We start from the raw sequence: 20,401 nt of genomic DNA on the forward strand, positions 1-20,401 counted from the left end.
ACAAGAAGGAGATGGAAGGATAGTGACCCTTGGCTGTGTATGGTAATCTCTGATGTTAGTACATTATACATGACACGTGCATGCAAATGAAGCCACTGTTCATTTGTTCTTGGTGCTACCTCCTTAAAGCAGGGTAGGCATTTAGATATACTTAAAAAATTATAATTTTGTTAAATTCTCATGATTGCACAGTGTAAGACTGAAGATGATGTAGCAAAATTCATGAGGGTTTTAACGAAAAGTTTGAAATACTGCTCAGTGATATACTCTGTACTTGTGAGTAATGATAATCACATGTACCAATTTGAACATTATTTTCATTCAACATCACCTCCCTTAAAAATAGCCATTTGTGTGAGTCATTTTGGTACCCAATAACATAGTTTTGAAAGATTATATGAGGACCAGTTCATTGTGCAAGATATTGGGCTACAAACATTTCAAACCAAAGGATGGAATATACTGGAATGTACATAAATAGAGCCCAGTATTTAGGGAAATGGTTAATTTAGCATTCCCGCTATTAATAGCCCAAACACAAACTCATATTCCATTGACTAAGAAAATTTGTATTTTGAATTTTCAAAAATAAAAGAATTTTCCTAATTTAGTTTTCAGGATTTGAGCACATTTTAAACAGTTTCTTTCAATCTTTATTGATTGAGACTGTGTGTATGTTTGTACATACATATAATTGTAGGATGTAACCTAAAAATCACATTGGATAGTTTTATGGTATCTCTAATCTACAAGACAAGCTTGTTTTAAAATTTTCTGAAAATACCGAGATCTTTTTTTTTTTTTTTATCGAGTCTTGGCACTCCAGGGTTCCAGCCATTGGACACTCAGTGTTCATAAAGCTATACCCAATTTGTACTCATGGGAATAACAAAGTACAAGGTTTTCAGTCACTCTGCCATTTTCTAAAGCCCTCTTTGACTTGTTGATACCCTATGACATCTAGGCCACATCCCATACCATACACAGTATGAAACAGCATGATTTGTGAACATTTCATAGTTAATGAATGCAGTTTATTTCAAACAAGGTTTCGTCCATTTTGTTGCTATTAGCGTGAACACAAAAGTTAGTCGAGTCCTATGATACATTCTTTGTTACCTATTATATTCCCCCTTTCTGGATTCTCACTCTTGGTAACTTATATATGATACATTCTCTGTGACCTATTATATTCCCCTTTTCTGGATTCTCACTATTGGTAACTTATAGATGCATTTATTGGTATAAATACACATTTTAATTTTCTTCATTTTACAAGTATGTGATCTGTGTAGCCATCCTCTGTGGATTCTTACTATTGGTAACTTGCAAGCTTAGAGTTCCTCTGATAATAAAACTGTGAAAGTATGCATGGGTTCTCTTATATTACAGGATACTAAAAAGGGCGGAAATACTACATGTACACTATTCCTTGATAAAATGGATTTGTATACAGTTATATCTCCATCCATGCTGTGAAATTATCAGAATCACTAACATGCCTTACGTATGTAAAAGAAATATAAAATTATTTTTAAAAAAATTACATTAACTTACATAAAATACCTAACCTTCAATTTACACTTTATTAAACACAACACCATATTGTAAATAACCTTTGCATCTGTAAAACCAATGATAAAAACAAAATTACAAAATAATTGTGTATAACATAAGTTACACCTAAATTTTGATTCTCTTACTGAAGAACATTAATAACATTTATCCAAGAGAAATTATCCCCAAAAGAAAATCAACCTAAATTTTTTAAAATTTGGATTTACAGTAAGGTTGTATACATATAAATCAGCATGAATTATAAATTTTGTGACATTAAAGTAATTAGGCTCGAGATAATCCAGGTATAAATTTTGTGACATTAAAGTAATTAGGCTCGAGATAATCCACATATAAATTTTGTGACAGTTAAAGTAATTAGGCTCGAGATAATCCAGGTATAAATTTTGTGACAGATTAAAGAGATAATCCAGGTGTTGGTGAAAAGCACTATCCCTTGAGACAAGTTATGAGTTCACTCAACTAACAAATAACATGTTCAGTAAATACAAATCTCACTGGTTTCCACCTAAGCCAGCTAGTCTGAAAAGTAGGCTGTCATAAACTTTCAATAACACTAAAACTATCTCTTCTGTGTATTTTCACTTGTATAATGAGACTCCATAGTACTCTACAATAAAGCTCATGAAATACATATACTTTCAAAAGATTTTCCACCTCAAAAGCCTTGATGAAAATTAATACATACTTCTTGTCTAATTGCTGATCATACTTAAGGTTGATAATTTGCCAGGTATTTGTTCTCTTTCATTGCATTTAAATTAAAACAAATAAAGCCCATGCAGAGCACCCACAAAAATAATGTAATTTTGAGGCTTCATCTGTTTTTCTTTTAGCCAAACCACATGTTAACGCTTTTAGAACTGCATCTTTGTAATCGGTCCAGTATGTATATTGAAATTAAATAATTACCTGCTGAGGTATTAGATTTATCATTGAATTATAATAATTTGTCATAACAGGGTAGAGTTATTTCTTATTTATTTATTATACTTTGTCGCTGTTTCCCATGTCAGTGAGGTAGCGCAAGAAAACAGACGAAAGAATGGCCCAACCCACCCACATACACATGTATATACATACACGCCCACACACGCACATATACATACCTATACATTTCAATGAAAAAATCAGCAAACCCAAAAATTTCAGATTTATCAAGAGGAATTGAACTATCATAAAACAATATTCCTTTTTTCCTTCTGTAACATAAACCCCATAAAATCAGTTCCCAGTTATTTTTCTTCCACACTGCTGTTAGTTCTACTTGTTAATAGAAATAAAAAATTTTAATAAAAAGACTAACTTTTGGCAAACTTCAGGGAAGATAAGAAAATGCTTTGGAAGGAGGTAAATAGCATATTAAGAACAATTGAACAAATGAGAGCATCAGTGAAGCGGATGGGAAAGTAGTAACAGACAATGAAGAGGAGATGGAGTGAATAGTGGGAAGAACAGTTGAATGTTTTAGATGATAGGGTGGCAAATTTTTAGACAAGGAGGTATGCAAAGCGAGAGAATCATGGCAAATGGTTTGACAAAAAAAGAGAAGAGGTGGCAAAAACCTTGCATGAGATGAAGAATGGTGAAGAAGTTACCGTGAATGGGAATGCAGTTGAATTTCTCAATTTTCAGTGTATGTAAGGCTGAAGGTGAGGTGCCTGAGAACTGGCAGAATGTCTGTATACAGGCAAGGAGAAAAGCGTGAATGTTCAGATTATAGAGGTATAAGTAATTTGAGTGGGAGAGTGGGGAAGGAAAGGGTTGTGGCATGCACAAAGCATCAGACTGCAGATGAACAATGTGGCTTCAGTAATAGGAATGTGTGAATCAGATTTACGCTTTGAAGAATCTGTCAGTAGTACTCGGAGAAAGATGATTTGTATTTGGAATTGTAGGGGATCCAGAGAAAGCATATAACGGGGTTGATACATTTGTCTTTTGGAAGGCATTACAAATGTATGACTTTGGAAAGCCACAAGAAGCAAAGAAGACTTACTCAAGTGAGTAAGGCATGTGTATTAGTACAAAGAGAGGAAGGCGAATGGTTTCAGGTGGAAGTGGGGTTGTGACAAGGATGTTTGATGTTACTATGGCTGTTTAGACTGGCTGTGGATGGGATGGTGAAGGAGATATATACAAGGTTTCAGTTTGTTGGGGAAAGGTGGCCTGGAAGTTAATTAATTTGCCATTCGTACCCTTCCACTAAAGTAATCCTCTGTCCACCCAGTCTTCCATTTTGTCTGACAAAGCTCACTTTCTCATAAGAATCTATGGGGTTTGTTTATCATGACCTCCATTACCTCATTCTGATTATCTTAAGAGATTACACTTGTCATGGAGACTGGTCTGCAATCCAATGCCTTTTTATTTCTGGTCTCCTTTCTAATAGATAAGTATGACATTTGCCTTTTTCCATTCCCTTAGCAGTATGCCTTTCTACAGTGACACTTTGAACAGTACTGCAAGAGATCTGTCTCAAGTATCCGTGTGTATTTCAGCACATATGGTGAACGTCCTTCAGAACCATGAGATACGTATGGGTTAAGACACATCAGTATTGTGGTAATATCTTTTCTAGATACATCAGTGCTTACTAATACCTCATTCCCATTCCATATCACTGGTCTTCCACACTTTTGAATGTGTCATTCAGTTCCTTACATATCCTTACATCATCCGCTACATTTCTTCTCTTTAACTGACAATTTATTCCTGATGAATTTATGGAAGAGTTTTAGATTTTCTCCTGCTATGTCCACAATATTCCTATCAGAGTTTCTTTGTTCCTCCTCTCTTAATTTGTCATGCTTGTTCCTTACTTTCTTATACCATACAAATGATGGAATCTTTGCTTTTTATCATCTTTTGTGAAACCATTCCTCCCTTTTTCTGAACTTTCCTCTGTATTTGAGGTTAGAAGTACCCATGTTCCTACTCATTCACAGTAAATTTTACCTTTCATCACTATGCCCTGGTTCCTGGTTACTGAAATCCATTTTCCAATCTAGTCTCACAAAAAAAAATTGATCTGATGATTACTGTTAAAGTAAGGCTTTTATGTTTCGTGTTTAATTTGTGGAATAAATCTTAGAAGTCAGGTGACTTGATTTCAGGCTTCAGTTACCTTGTAGTACTGGGAGTGAGGACTGCAACTTTTGCTTGCTGTCCTCGTGTTACATATTTTTTTGTTCAGGATAATATTTTCCTGTATTAATATCTAAACATAGGTCCTAAGAAGTTGTCCGAAGAAGAAAAGGCCTGTACTCTTACTTGAAAGCAAAAACACATTGACAAGCAAGTTTTCAAGATGTACTAGCAGGGTCATCTAGCTCAGTTAACCATTCAGACACTTTTTTTCTTCCTTCTAATGTCATTCCTCCCCAGAATGCTGGGTCTGGTTGACCTACAAAGACCAACTAGGTGACTGATAATCCAATGAGATAAGAGATGTTGGGAACTCATCCCTACCAACCTATCAGTCACTTACTGGTCTTCCTAAGTCAACCTAGAAAGGAATGATGTTTGAAGCAAGAAAATAAGTGTCCAGTTGATGAGCTCTGCCCTGCAAGTATGTCTTGAATTCTTACTTGTAGTCACATTTCCTTGTGTTCAAGCATGAATATGATCTATTGGTGGAGGAAAATTATCACCCACGCCAGAAATAGTGAAAATATCATTAAATAAAAGGACAGCACGTACACGTTGATTCCATTTGCTCTCCATACCTTAGGGTAATGGAAGTAACACGTTATGTCCCATCACTTCTTAACATGCTGCTGGATGTACAATATCCCCACTATAAGCAAGTAAATAGGATTTGTTCCTCAAATAAAACTTTACACATGACAGGCCTCTTCTAATTTTTTTCTAGTAACTATATGTTACAACAGAAGTTATTGAGGTTTCTGTAATTAACACATTTCTATCTCCTTAGGTCCTGTTTCATGACTGCTCTTTTAACATACTCACTGAACACAAGTCAAAATTTTGAATTACACAATCACTTTTTCCTGTTGGTGTATCATTTCAATTTTTCTCAGTATCCATACCAGTATTAGGTATTATTTATTTTATGATAAAATTGAAATCCCCATTATCAACAGCTTATCACCTTTAACAGGTCTGTGTTTTACTGCTTCATGCACCATCCTGATTTTTCCTTCATTGTTATCATTGTATATTAGTTCTGAATCATTAAAACTCTTTGGAGGAATATATAATATTGACACTATGCACTTCCTACAGTTACTCTTCTCATTCTGTATGGTATGAATGTGCCGTCTTCCAGATTTCCAAACATATGGTTAATCTTTTAATAAGAGGGCCAATCAAACCCCCTTCTTTGCCTTCTCTTTCCATCCCTACTTTCATTTGAGTTCTTACCTGTTTAGTAAGCTTTGTTTGAACCAATATCAGGTGCACTTTCCCCTCTACAGTCCTCAGATTCATCTGCTCTGTTAACCATTGATCCATCATCATTTGCGTACATTACTCTTGGTCTGACGTTACCATCTCATAACACTTCTGACCTCTCTGCAGTGCTGGCAAGGTTCTTCCGTCTTCTTGCCTCATTTGGTGTCAATAGTTTTTTGTCTTCTGAGTGTATTCTTTGCTTTTTGCTTTTCTCTCCTCATTTGATCAGTCATCTTTTTGACTGTATTCTTTGCTTTTCTCTCCTCAGTTGATCAGTCACATTTGATTAATACCCCACTAAATTTCATCTTTAAATTCCTTAGCTTGCCTGAGTACCTTCTGGCTAGAAGACTCAAGTCCTACATAACCATAAATGGTTATTCAATAATATCTTGAAAATAACCACCAAGTCTTTTCCCTTTTATCACCAAAAATTATCTGGCAGTTCTATAACCTTCAGTTATCTTTAAATGCGCATTCCTTCTTTCTCTCCCCTTTCTTCTTTATCTGGTGTATAATCTTCCAAACTAAAAATCATCTATCCTTTAGCTAACAAGCATTGGTCCTGTAAGCTCTTCACTTTTTAAACCTTTCATCAACTTAGCCGTAAACTTCCTTGATTACTCAGTCCCTAATAGTGAATATCACTCATTCTACAAGATTCACTTAATTTCTTATGTAACTCTGTTGTGTAACTCCAACAGTCTTCATGCTCAGCATAGTATATAAGTAGTCGAAATTGCTCCTTCTGTCCCTCCCTGCCCACAGTGTTCTTGATTCTCTGTATGTTATTTATTTTCTGTATCTGAACATTCTTTAGAATAGAGGTCTGCATCCCTTATGTTTTGGCCACATGTCGCCCGGAATTTTATATGTGCAGTCAGGAGAATGATGTACAGAAATGGCGTGTGGCCAGTAAGCTGAAAAGTTGAACAAGTTTTGTTTTAATTAATTGCATTTTAAGTAAACTAGAAACAGAGATAAACAAGAAAGGGGAGTGATTTTGAATGAATCATATTCTGATATTACGATAAACATCCTGCTTTTTATTGACCATTTATTTTCTTTGTTAGCGAAAAAAGTTTTTGTTGCCTTTTTTGAACAGCCTCATAGTGTCAGTTCAGTTTTTCTCTATCAGAAAGCACAGTATAATTCTGCTTTTCTGATTGATCATTTTACCCTTTAATCTTTTTATGTAGTTTTTGACTTATGTTGCCTGATTACGATGTGTGGCAATTGTGGATGATCAACTGATTACTTGCTAGTAGAGTGCCCAATTAGCCTATAAAGGTTGCAGACACCTAATCCGAGTATTTCTTACAAAATCATAACTAACGTTCATGATCTGTCTCTATTAACTTCTCTTTTGTAGCAGGGGTCCTTTAGTGTATTCCAGCTTCATACAGCCTGTTTATTATGACATTACTGGTGAATAGGTTAGCACCTTGTATTGTCTGGTCTTGAGCAGAAATCATCTTTCTAGGTGTATCTGGTCTGTACCAATCTTGGAAATTTTCTTCCTCATTCCACCTCATCAACTAGTGGTACACAGCAGTTTGGGAAAATCCTAGTTTTTATGCTATTACAATTTGTGAGAAGCCACTTTCTATCATGCCAACAAATGCTTTCCTGTATGGAGATGATACATTTTAGGGTCTCGCAGTGGGAATCACATAGTAAATGAGGACAACTCTCGGTTGAAAAAGATTCCCTGTCATGTGCTTGCATTTGGGTGGAAGTGAATTCGTATGATTATTTCAATTCTAACTTTACCCTAAAATTGTTTAGAAGACGGACCTTTTTTGTTTACTACGATGGCAGTCATGTAAGTGTTAATGTCCGTTTCTGGTCCTATGTTAACAGTAAAGTAATATCATATGTTTTCTAGGATAATGATATCTCTGTATCAGTGATTGTTATTTAGACAGGTGCAAAACCTTCACCTTTTTTTTACTTCATGTTGCTTTGAATTTTATACACATGGCCTAGAGAACATCACACAAAATATATAACGTGCAGCCAGCACGCCTGAGAAGTTTGATTTGATTGACAAGTTTGATTTCATTGCAAGTAGGTTAAACAATAAACAGAGATAAGTGAGAGGGGAAAACTTGGGAGAAGGGTGAATGATTTTGAGTCATATTATGGTACTATGATAAGTTTGCCGTGGTTTTTATTGTCCCTTGTTTTCATATCTTATTTGGTACTGAAAAAAAGTTTTGTTGCCTTTTTTAAACAGCCTCATATTGTGCTAGTTCAATTTATTTATTTTTTTTTTTTGTCGCTGTCTCCCGCGTTTGCGAGGTAGCACAAGGAAACAGACGAAAGAAAGGGCCCAACCCACCCCCATACACATGTATATAAATACACGTCCACACACGCAAATATACATACCTACACAGCTTTCCATGGTTTACCCCAGACGCTTCACATGCCCTGATTCAATCCACTGACAGCACGTCAACCCCAGTATACCACATCGATCCAATTCACTCTATTCCTTGCCCTCCTTTCACCCTCCTGCATGTTCAGGCCCCGATCACACAAAATCTTTTTCACTCCATCTTTCCACCTCCAATTTGGTCTCCCACTTCTCCTCGTTCCCTCCACCTCCGACACATATATCCTCTTGGTCAATCTTTCCTCACTCATTCTCTCCATGTGCCCAAACCATTTCAAAACACCCTCTTCTGCTCTCTCAACCACGCTCTTTTTATTTCCACACATCTCTCTTACCCTTACGTTACTTACTCGATCAAACCACCTCACACCACACATTGTCCTCAAACATCTCATTTCCAGCACATCCACCCTCCTGCGCACAACTCTATCCATAGCCCACGCCTTGCAACCATACAAAATTGTTGGAACCACTATTCCTTCAAACGTACCCATTTTTGCTTTCCGAGATAATGTTCTCGACTTCCACACATTCTTCAAGGCTCCCAGGATTTTCGCCCCCTCCCCCACCCTATGATCCACTTCCGCTTCCATGGTTCCATCCGCTGCCAGATCCACTCCTAGATATCTAAAACACTTTACTTCCTCCAGTTTTTCTCCATTCAAACTTACCTCCCAATTGACTTGACCCTCAACCCTAGTGCACCTAATAACCTTGCTCTTATTCACATTTACTCTTAACTTTCTTCTTTCACACACTTTACCAAACTCAGTCACCAGCTTCTGCAGTTTCTCACATGAATCAGCCACCAGCGCTGTATCATCAGCGAACACCAACTGACTCTCTTCCCAAGCTCTTTCATCCACAACAGACTTCATACTTGCCCCTCTTTCCAAAACTCTTGCATTCACCTCCCTAACAACCCCATCCATAAACAAATTAAACAATCATGGAGACATCACACACCCCTGCCGCAAACCTACATTCACTGAGAACCAATCACTTTCCTCTCTTCCTACACGTACACATGCCTTACATCCTCGATAAAAACTTTTCACTGCTTCTAACAACTTGCCTCCCACACCATATATTCTTAATACCTTCCACAGAGCATCTCTATCAACTCTATAATATGCCTTCTTCAGATCCATAAATGCTACATACAGATCCATTTGCTTTTCTAAGTATTTCTCACATACATTCTTCAAAGCAAACACCTGATCCACACATCCTCAACCACTTCTGAAACCACACTGCTCTTCCCCAATCTGATGCTCTGTACATGCCTTCACCCTCTCAATCAATACCCTCCCATATAATTTACCAGGAATACTCAACAAACTTATACCTCTGAAATTTGAGCACTCACTCTTATCCCCTTTGCCTTTGTACAATGGCACTATGCACGCATTCTGCCAATCCTCATGTACCTCACCATGAGTCATACATACATTAAATAACCTTACCAACCAGTCAATAATACAGTCACCCCCTTTTTTAATAAATTCCACTGCAATACCATCCAAACCTGCTGCCTTGCCGGCTTTCATCTTCCGCAAAGCTCTTACTACCTCTTCTCTGTTTACCAAATCATTTTCCCTAACCCTCTCACTTTGCACACCACCTCGACCAAAACACCCTATATCTGCCACTCTATCATCAAACACATTCAACAAACCTTCAAAATACTCACTCCATCTCTTTCTCACATCACATCAATATATATATATATATATATATATATATATATATATATATATATATATATATATATATATATTTGAATGCACAATATAATTTTGCTTTTCTCATTCGCTCCTTTCGTTTTAATCCTCTGAAGTAGCTTTCAACACATAATAACCGCATGTGGCACTTGCGACTTATCACTAATTTCTTGCTAATACAGAGGCCAAGTAGCTTGTAAAGTTTGTGGACCTCTGCTCTAAGACAGCTTCAGGAGACCCATCTGTCAGAACCTTGTTTGCTTTTTAATAGATTTGCCCTCTTTCCTCTGGTTTTGTACCTTCCAAGTCCCCACAACTACACTAAATCATTTATCATACCTAATGATTATATTTTTATCAGATCCCCATCTCTCATATCATGACATCTTTCATGATCTTACTTGATTCCTCAGTTTTCATATTTCCACCTTTAATAGTGTTGACTTATGATCCTGTTTTTTAAGTATTTAATCATTTCAATCATCATCTCCAAATGAGTGATCTCTGGTGGTTCATGCTTTGTCTCTCCGCATGTTTTCTTCTTGTGGATTGAATCCCCTTTTCTAAATCCATTTCTGATGAATATTGTCAGGCTACCTGCTTTCTTTTATTGCTATCTTGGTTCTTGTAATGCTAAAGATCTTAACAGTAAGAATAACATACAAATAAGATCTATTCAAAGAATATTTTGTGAAATCAAGTGTCAGTGTTGACTTTTGGTCATAAGTATCTTATCTATTAATATTGAATTTTTTACATGCTTGCCCACATCAGCCATAGCACTCTGATATTTTGGTTTACTGAGGTTGGGAGCACTTTGGCCATTTAGGTTAGAAATATTAGATCTTTCCACTCCAAACAGTTACTAAACTCGACTTAATATTCAAAAATATCATTATAGGACCACATCACACTCCCCTTTCCCCTTTTTTGTTCATAATTGCCATCCAGGGAGCTCTCCTTTGTGTGTGTGTGTGTGTGTGTGTGGAAAAATCCAGTCATCCACTTTGCTTTTCTTGCATACATGATGATGCACACTAAAGCTTTTTGTTAGGATCTTGTCTTCTGGGTAATTTTCTAAGGTTTGCACTTTTCATGTGGATCAGTTGAAATACTCCAATCTGTTGTCAGAACTGTGGCAGTTAGTGCACTATGCTGTTGGCACAACAATGCTGATTGTAGAATGGGAGGGTGGCCTAGGCTATGGAGAAAATAGGAACCAGACAGGTGGCTTATCCAGAAGACTAACAGTGCTTCTGAATCCACTATTTCATAGTTATACTTGTGATGTGATTCCATAAAACGAACAAACAGTTTATCATGACATCGTAGTAATGGGCAAAATATTCAGTTACTCATGATTAAAAAAGAATGTTAAAATTAATAATTAATCATCCCCATAGCTACAGCTCTCCAGTTTCATAAATGATGTTTTTCTTTCTTTCTTTCATACTATTCGCCATTTCCCGCATTAGCGAGGTAGCGTTAAAAACAGAGGACAGAAGACTGGGCCTTTGAGGGAATATCCTCACCTGGCCCCCTTCTCTGTTCCTTCTTTTGGAAAATTAAAAAAAAAAATCGAGAATGCACAAAATTATGAATAAGCTTATTTTCAAGTTTAATAATAATTCTCTTCAGTGCAAAGATTGTACTCTGATGGCCACAGTACAATACATAATATACCCTAGAAATAATGCTGTTTTTTTTATTGTGATATAGGAATGTTGTTTTTTGCTCATATCCAAGACCTTGCTTTAATTTCATTTTGGTACGAAAATTTCACCATTCAATCTGGTTTCAACTTATTCAGTTTTCAAATGTTTATTAAACATGTGCCTCTGAATTATGCTATCATCATTGATGCAGCACATAATTCTATGTAACCTATGCATTATCATCAACTCTGTTCCCAGTGCCACAGGTCGTATCAGGCACATACAGTCTCTCAGTTCACTATTACATGTCCTCAACCCATGTAAAATGCGTTAACAGTAAAAATTCTTGTTTGGAAAAGTTAACATATATATAGATCATCCTCGTGCAAGTTCTTTTTATCAACTTTCTTTAACCTGCCTTGTAACAGACTTTTGCTTAAGACCTGATACTCACACACAGGACAAGATATGGGTTTCCACAATGATTACGCTGCTATACAGTTAGAGGCAGTGCGTATCAAAAGCTTTATATACATATTCATAACATGTCTATTTTAGGTCTAAAAGTGTCTATATTAGATCTATATTTATAGGTTTACAGGTGTGTGTGTTATGGCTTGAACTGATGCCAGCTGTTTATGTGCATCACATGGCCATGCCATGCATCTCAATTTCAGTGGGGCTCCCTCCCCTCACTTTACACAAGTAGTTTCTCTGCTCTCACACACAGTAGTACATATCTTAGAACCTCTGGTGTATAATTCAATTATTGAAGCAGTATAGTGGGAAAATAATTTATTAAAGAAGTTAAGTAAAAAGAAATATTCTGTATTACCAGAGTGTGAAAAAAGTCAGCTCCTAGTATGTGTTGTAGATGATGATGATGATAAATTTGTGACACTCTTTTTGGTCTTACAATGACTTTTCTTTGCATGGATTTGTCTGCAAATGATTGCTCAAAATTATTATTTACACCATGTTGTAAATATACCATTATGAAGCAAGCTTGTTGATAATGCAACTATAAATATCTGTTACTGCGATTAACAAACTATCACACACAACTCATTCTTTGTAACAAGATTTTCCTGCAGTGAGTGCTATGAGTTAGCCCTGCCTTTTGGTAAATTGGTAGGAACAACAGATAGTATTAGGTAGAAGTAGTTGATAGGAACATTAGGCAGAAGTATTAAGAAAAAGGAGTAGGTTGGAACATTGGGTGGAAGTAGCGGGTAGGAATATTAGTTAGGAACCTCTGAAATACTGTGCTGGAGTTGCCTCTGCCATTGGCCTGTCAAGGGTAAAGCACTAAAGGCTAAGTGGCAATGGAGTTCACTCGCTATGGAGACTTTTACCCTGGTTACACCCTTGAGGGAGTTCCGAAAGGGTAGAAGCACCAGAGATATACATAGATAATTATCTCTAGCTATGATTATCAAACTCATCTGACCCAGTGGCTGTCTTTTCTTTCTGCCTTACCCACACATGGACTACTAGCATTCTGTCCATAAACATGCAATCTCTCTTTTTCGTACATATCACTTGACAGTACTAAACTTGCACTGCTCATTCTTTGTGACTTTAGATTTTCCTGCAGTGAGCACTGTGTGTTACCCCTGCCATTTCGCAAAATGGTAGGAGCAATAGATAGTAATGGTAGGAGGTAGCAATATTTTGGCAGGAGTATTAGGTTTAAGTAGTAGGTAGGATCCCTCAGCAGGATCATTAGGTAGATGTAGTCAGTACGAACATTTGGTTGGAGCCTGTGCAAACAACGAGCTAAAGTTGTCCTCTGCCAGGGGCCCATTAAGGATGGGGCACTAAAGGCTAAGAAGCAGCACTGGAGTTTGCTAGTTATGGAGACTCTATTGCCGTGGCCACCCACTTGAGGGAGTTCCAGGTGGGAACAGGTGTCAGAGATATAGACAGAAAGATTGATGGATCAAACTTGATGTACTATTTTATGTATTAAATATTACAGAGCAATCATTTACAAACAAATACACATAACAAGAAAAAAGCAGGGTTGAAAACAGTAACAAATTTCAGGTTATCAGAAACATTTGCATGCTAATGGTAGGCATCTCAACAAGCTCACTAAAATGGTGATGCTGGTATAGTATTTACAGTTTGATGTGTATGTTTTTTAAACAAATCTTTTATGAACAAATGCATGTTAATAGAGACAATGTTACCTGGGAAAAGGGAGAAACAATACTGCCCAAGCATCCCCTACTTGTCATTAAAGGCAATTAAAGGGGCTAGAGCAGGGGCTGGAAATCCTCCCCTCCTGTATTACTTTCCAAAAGAAGGAACAAAATAAAGGGCCAAGCAAGGGGATTTTTCTCTTATACTCTGTCATCCGTTCTTGACACTTCCTCACTTTACATGGGAAAAACGAACATGTACGAAGGAAAATTTATGCACGATTGACTGTGCTAGCTGTATGTGCCTCTTTCACCTATGGGGTAACAGGAAGTGCAAAAAAAAAGTTAATAACAAGTTTCATGGGTTGTTCAAAAAGCAGGTTACCATAAAAAAAAAATTATCACAGATATTCCCACCTTTAAAAATGCTATAAAACAAGCTAGAGACGCAAGTAAGCTAGTAAAGTCATTATTATTTGTTCTTGATGCCACCTTGATGACAATACAATAAAGGCAGTCATTATATTTCCAAACAAAAGCCATTATTCTCTGTAGTTTCACTTGGGTTTGAAAAACTGAAAATAAAATGATTATCAGGCACAGAAAAAGCAAATTCAGGATAACTGGATATCCTTTTCTTTACTTGACAAACTCATCTCTCAGCATCCTAGCACTGAAGGTGGTATGATATCTAGGACCTAATACTAGTGGTGACAAAAACATGGAATCTTTTATCCTTTCACTGCAGCAGTCCTTAGTATCCATGGTACAGTGTGTGTGTGGAGGATTCTCCTATCTAAATAGAAAAAAATTACTTCATTTGAAGTTGCAATCAGTTAGAGCATAATTATGTAAAGGTACAATAAACCCTCAATTTAACAGATTTTGGATCTAACAGACCAGGCAAATAATAATACATCAATAAAAGACAATGTCAAAAATTCAAAAACCACACCATGTGCATTCATATTGCTCTTGTTTTTGGTAGTGTGGGATATACTCACTTTGTTTCAGTCTGTCTGCCTCAAGTTACCATGCGGTCAGATTGTATACAGAGAATTGTGACTTTATTTATGAAATAATGCTGCAATCCTTACAATTCAAAATGGCATCAAGTGATAGAGGAGTTAAAAGAAAATATATGAACTGTATATTGTATTATTGTATATTGTATTAAAAAATGGCCCATAGGTTACATTCTCGTTTTAACAGACACCCCCTCCCCCCAATTAGTCCATTAAATCAAGGGTTTACTGTATATACAACCTAAACTGATGAAACCCTGTTTATATGTGTGAACTATCCATTAACTTGCAATTCACAGTAGAGGGGTACTGTCATGCATATGCGATGAGATTGTGGTATATATGGAAGTGTTTTTTGTCACCAACATGATTATTAAAGGTTTACATCACTAGTATCTATTATCTTGTAAGTGTCACAGCTTTACAATAATGCATTACAAGAGGATGCAGATCTCATACTGGCCTCCTTAACATTTCCACACAAGTTGACAACTGTATGAAAAAATTTTGGCCAGAGGTAACAATGTGTGGCATGCCACTACAAGCATTATATGCTGTATATTTTGCCTTAAGGCAGAAGCGGGCAATTCAAGAATTTTCATTACACACGCCCCAGCCACCGACCTTAATGACCCCTGGCAGTCTATAGGCCTAAAATCCAAATAACCAACCCCAGCCACAGTGAACAAAAAGTAAAATACAGTGATGTATAGGAACTGGCAGCAGTGAGTGGGTTAAAGTCAAATGCTCTCTACTGTGCTAATAAAATAAGAGCTGAAACTGACAGTGAACCATTTAATGACTATACAATTTTTGTAATAACTTATTCACTGGTATGCATTGCATTAACATGAACTTTCTGCATTCTTTTTTCATTCAAGATGGCAATCTCCTAAGGAAGGAGTAATAAGCAGTTAACACAGTTTGGCTAAAACTGATTGTTTTTCTTTTTAAGCTTGTCTCTCGATTCAAAACATAACTAAATGATAATTTCCCCTATTCATAGAAACATGACCCAGAAAACTTCAAAAGAAAAAGAAAGATGATGAGAAAAACTGAAATTCTAGATCAAGATTTTGTAAATAACTCAATTCTGGAAAATAAAGTTACTGAAGCATTTAAATCTAGAATGATAGGAGACATCATCCAGGTTTATGGCAACATATCCACTGGAACAGAGCCTCTTTGGCTTTCAATTAACCATATAACAATAAAACTCTGCATCGATTCAGAAAATATCAGAACATCATTAGCTAAACCTTGCTCCCCCACCACCTCTGCATCACCAAGAGGTTCTCATAATAGATAAATTTCATGATGCTGGATTGTCATTAAAATCAAGTTCTGATTCTGATTTATGATTCTGTTTATAGTTTCAATAATGAAATATTTAATGCAACTGAAACATGACAGGATTTTATATGCTACCCCTTTGAGGTATAAGCCATGTCCCACTTGTGTGAATGGTGCAATTCTTCCAAGAGAAAAGAAGCGGGTGAAGATGGTGTCTATTTTAAACATGTTTGTTTTTATGCAAACATCTTGAGCGTAATTACTTCATGGAAAGTTATAGCACATGAAATGCATGCTACTTCAAATCCTATTTAACCAAGGTTGAGGGAACTGGTTGAACTGCAAACCTAATCTTGTGCATGTGAATAATGCAGAGGAGGTAGATGAACAAGGTTTTAATTTAGTTAAGGCCTCACAAATAAATGACTAATATGTTTCTCATTCACAAAACTTACACACTGGGAACAAGTCATTTAATACAGACTCGATGAATCATAATCCACATTCATACTCTGATATTTTGAACTCTTAATCGATATCTAACATACAAGATCCAACAGAGTAAATGCGGCAACATGGGTGACAAGACTACTGTAATACAAAAGCCGAACTAGATTTTACTATGAAATGAATGGGAAAGTTAACCTTGCACCAACCCCACTGTACTCAAATTTCATCTAGTGAAAAATCAGGTTGATGGTTTGAAATACTACACCTGAGCGCTTATGCTCTTGCATTAACACAACTATGAGAATAAACAAATTGTGCTTGAACACAATTTTCACTGACTTACAGGCATATTAGCATCTTTCAATGAATTTTTCAATATTGCCCATTACATGGGTCATGCAACTGTGTAAATATTCTCACTGAAAGAATGGATGTGTGTGAACTTATGTGCATATAGCCGCACTCGGGGACGTGCTTTTATATGAAAAAACGCATAAGAATCGACTGATCATCATCCTGTACATCATCTAATGAAAGTGATAGTTGATAATCCTGTGAGATGACAGTTTGCACATCCCACGATGGCTGGTTGCATCACTCAAGAGGACGTGGGCCATCAAGAGGGATGGTATGAAGAACTTCATCCAGGAGTTGCAATGCACGATGAAGGTGAACTTCAATCCAGCATGGAGTTTCCTTGATGGACTGTCGTGGGTAGTCTGGACCCCAACCCTTCACAAAGCTTAGACGAAGAATACAAAGTCTTCTAAGATCATCCACTCCAATTCCTGCCGCAGCTGATAGATTACCTGTATAAAGACAAAGTAATCAAGTTTCTAAAAGATAGCAAATGTGCATCCTGAATGCATATTAAATAATTTTTAGTGCTAATAAAAAGCATTATTTTATCATAATGACCTCTATGCTTTCCTTTTGGATGGGAGAAATAATACTACCCACATTTCAGGCCCGAGTACTACCAAAGCCTCCTTCAATCCATCCTTGCATATAAAAAGAAGTGAAATAAAGGAAATCATAGCAAGGAGTTTGCTGACAATATCAGAGTAAGTGAAATGATTGGATCATAAAGTGATTAAAAGGAGATAGACAATGACTTGGATGCAAAAAAAATGAGCAAAGAGAACCTGATGGAGTTCAATGTACTTGATTTGAGTAAATAGGTTAAGGAAAAGTAAAAATACACAGGTGGTACCAAGAAAATGACAGAGAGTGGAACAGTTGTAAAGGATTTGAATATCATCATGAGAAACCAGAATTCACTGAATATAGAAACGATAACACTAGCATGCCAAATGATGAGAGGTATGATTTAGAGAAGTTTCACAAGAAATAGAAACCTATCGATGAAAATGATTAAGATACATGATAAAACTGAAGCCTGCTGTGTTGTATGGACTCAAACAGAAATAAATGAATTAAAGGATTACAAATAACTACACAAGCAAAATCATGGGGATGGAATACAAACAACCATGAAAGGCTGAAAGAACTGCAACTAAACAGCCTCAAAAGAAGTAGAGAAAGATAAATGACAATCTATACATCCCAAGAAAGTGATGGTAAAAGAAGAATCTGTTAAACCTGAAAGCCCTTCAACAAAGATAAGAGTTTTAAATTTGCAGGAATACCATGGAACATACCAAAAATAAATCATATAGAAATATATGACATTCTAACCAGAAAGCAAGAATGACTATTCAGTCAATATACTGCCATAAAAAAATAAATAACATGCACTGAACAACTACAGAAATATTTAAAAGAATACATAACATGTTGCTGAAATCGGTCATTTATAAACCTAGAATAGATTACTATGTAATGTAGGTGGAAAGATGAGTGGTGTTATTCATCAAGCAATAAATGCAGTGAGCACTTCACTTTAGCCTTGCTACTTCGGCAAAATCTTGTCATAGGTACTCGTAGGTATTCTCTTCTCCCCCTTCCCCTTCATCTATTTCTGACACACACTCACTCTGTCAGTCTTCAACAGTTTAACTTATCTCCATATTCCAAAACCATTTCAATGCACCCTGATAGGCCCTTTCAGACAGACTTTGAACTACCACAACTCTCTCTGATAATGTCATTTCTTGCACAATCAGCCAGCCCACCATCCTCAAGGCATTTAATTTCCAGCACATTCACCCCCTTTCTTTTGCGTTCATGTCCCCAGACTTGCATTGATATGTGTGTGTAAATACTTACTTGCACCACTGGGGGGAAGAGTTTTACACTTGTGGGGCCCCATTTCTAGAACATTCTTTGTCATACAGTTTCTTAAATCTCTGTATGCTTTCTGCATCAATCACTTTTCATTTAGTTCCATTCATCTACCAATCTCTGGTGCTATAAAAGTACTTTCACAAATCTATTCTTACATGTCTTGTAATACTGTTCACTGTCTGCATCATCAATCTGTTTTAAAATCTTACAGGTTTTGATCAGGTCTCCCATCACTTTTCTTTCTTCCAAGTAGGGTAAATATAAAGCCTCCAACTTTTCCATGTTTCTCAGCTTTCTTAATTTTGATACCATCTTTTTTGCTATCCTCTGGACCTTCTTTCTTAGCTCTTTAGGTGTGGTGACCAAGCCTTTATAATGATGTGAACAGCTTATTAAATAATTCCTTATCCATGAATCTGAATGCATTCTAATAAATGTTAGCCAACTGTTGAGGTTCTTGTTCAGTTCAGTTTCTTACGTGTCCCTCCTTCATCCTATAAAATTCTTCTCTCATGTTCCTTAGCCTGATTAGATGCTCTTTTAACTGGCAATTTATTCCTGACGAATTTAAGGAAAAGTTCTAGATTTTCTCCTGCTTTATCAATACTGTTCTTTTCAAAGTTTCTTTGTTCCTCTTTTCTTATCCTGCTATACTTATTCCTTCTTTCTCTCATACTTCGCAAAAGTTGACTAGCTGGAGTAGCACCTATCTCTTTGCCAATGTACATATTGTAGGCCCTTTACTTTTTGATATGTTATACTAAATCAGTCTCCCCTCTTTCTTAGCATTCCTACCATATTCAAGAAAAATTTCACATCATCTCTTTCCAGTGCCCTGGTTCTTAACTACTGAATTCCACTTCCAAGTCTAGGTCACCATAGAAAACTGTTGAGGTCAGTTAAGTTTCTGTGATTCTGTCTCTTCATTAGGTCTTGTTTCACCTCTTTTAATCTACTCCTTTCCCATATAATTAAACTTGAGCATTACATGATCACTTTTTCCAGTTAGCATGTGATTACCTTTTTTGTACTATATGAGGAGGGAGTTTTACTTTCATAGGTCCCCATCTCTTGAATATTCTCTGTATTAGTACTAATTAAATTTCCCTCTACCTTCTGCATCAACCACCTCTTCTCATTTTAATCTCTTCATTCACCACCCTCATACTACAGAAGTACTTCCTCATCTTTTGAAACAAATTTCTTGCTCAATTTCATGTTATGTCCTCTGGTTTTTCTGGCTGTACTCCTTCAGTATTGATCTCTATGAAAAACTTGTGATCACATCACTCCTTACAACTTCTGTCTTCCAAGGTGGACAAATCTAAATCCTCTTACCTTTCAATGTAATTCAGCTCTTAATTTTTGTTGTTCTCCTATGGACTTTCTGTCATTTCTTTGTGCTGCTTTAGATGCAGTGACCAAACTTTTAAAGTATATTCAAGTTTTGGATTTATGTATACTG

The 20,401-nt window shown here is 36.4% G+C and overlaps 1 protein-coding gene across 7 annotated transcripts in view; it reads right to left on the reverse strand.

Annotated features, from left to right (window-relative positions):
• Positions 1-15,067: 15,067 nt before the first annotated feature.
• The window catches only part of Med (Smad/Smad4 homolog Medea), a 42,815-nt gene continuing 37,481 nt past the window's right edge, over positions 15,068-20,401 (reverse strand). For all 7 annotated transcript variants that reach the window (XM_071667464.1, XM_071667462.1, XM_071667463.1 and 4 more), the window contains one exon: positions 15,068-17,498. In XM_071667464.1, the coding sequence (XP_071523565.1) occupies positions 17,284-17,498 (215 nt within the window). In that variant the 3' untranslated portion in view covers positions 15,068-17,283. The remainder of the gene's footprint in view (positions 17,499-20,401) is intronic.

Source organism: Panulirus ornatus, chromosome 12 (genome assembly GCF_036320965.1).
Source record: "Panulirus ornatus isolate Po-2019 chromosome 12, ASM3632096v1, whole genome shotgun sequence".
In the NCBI taxonomy this organism is placed as follows: domain Eukaryota; kingdom Metazoa; phylum Arthropoda; class Malacostraca; order Decapoda; family Palinuridae; genus Panulirus; species Panulirus ornatus.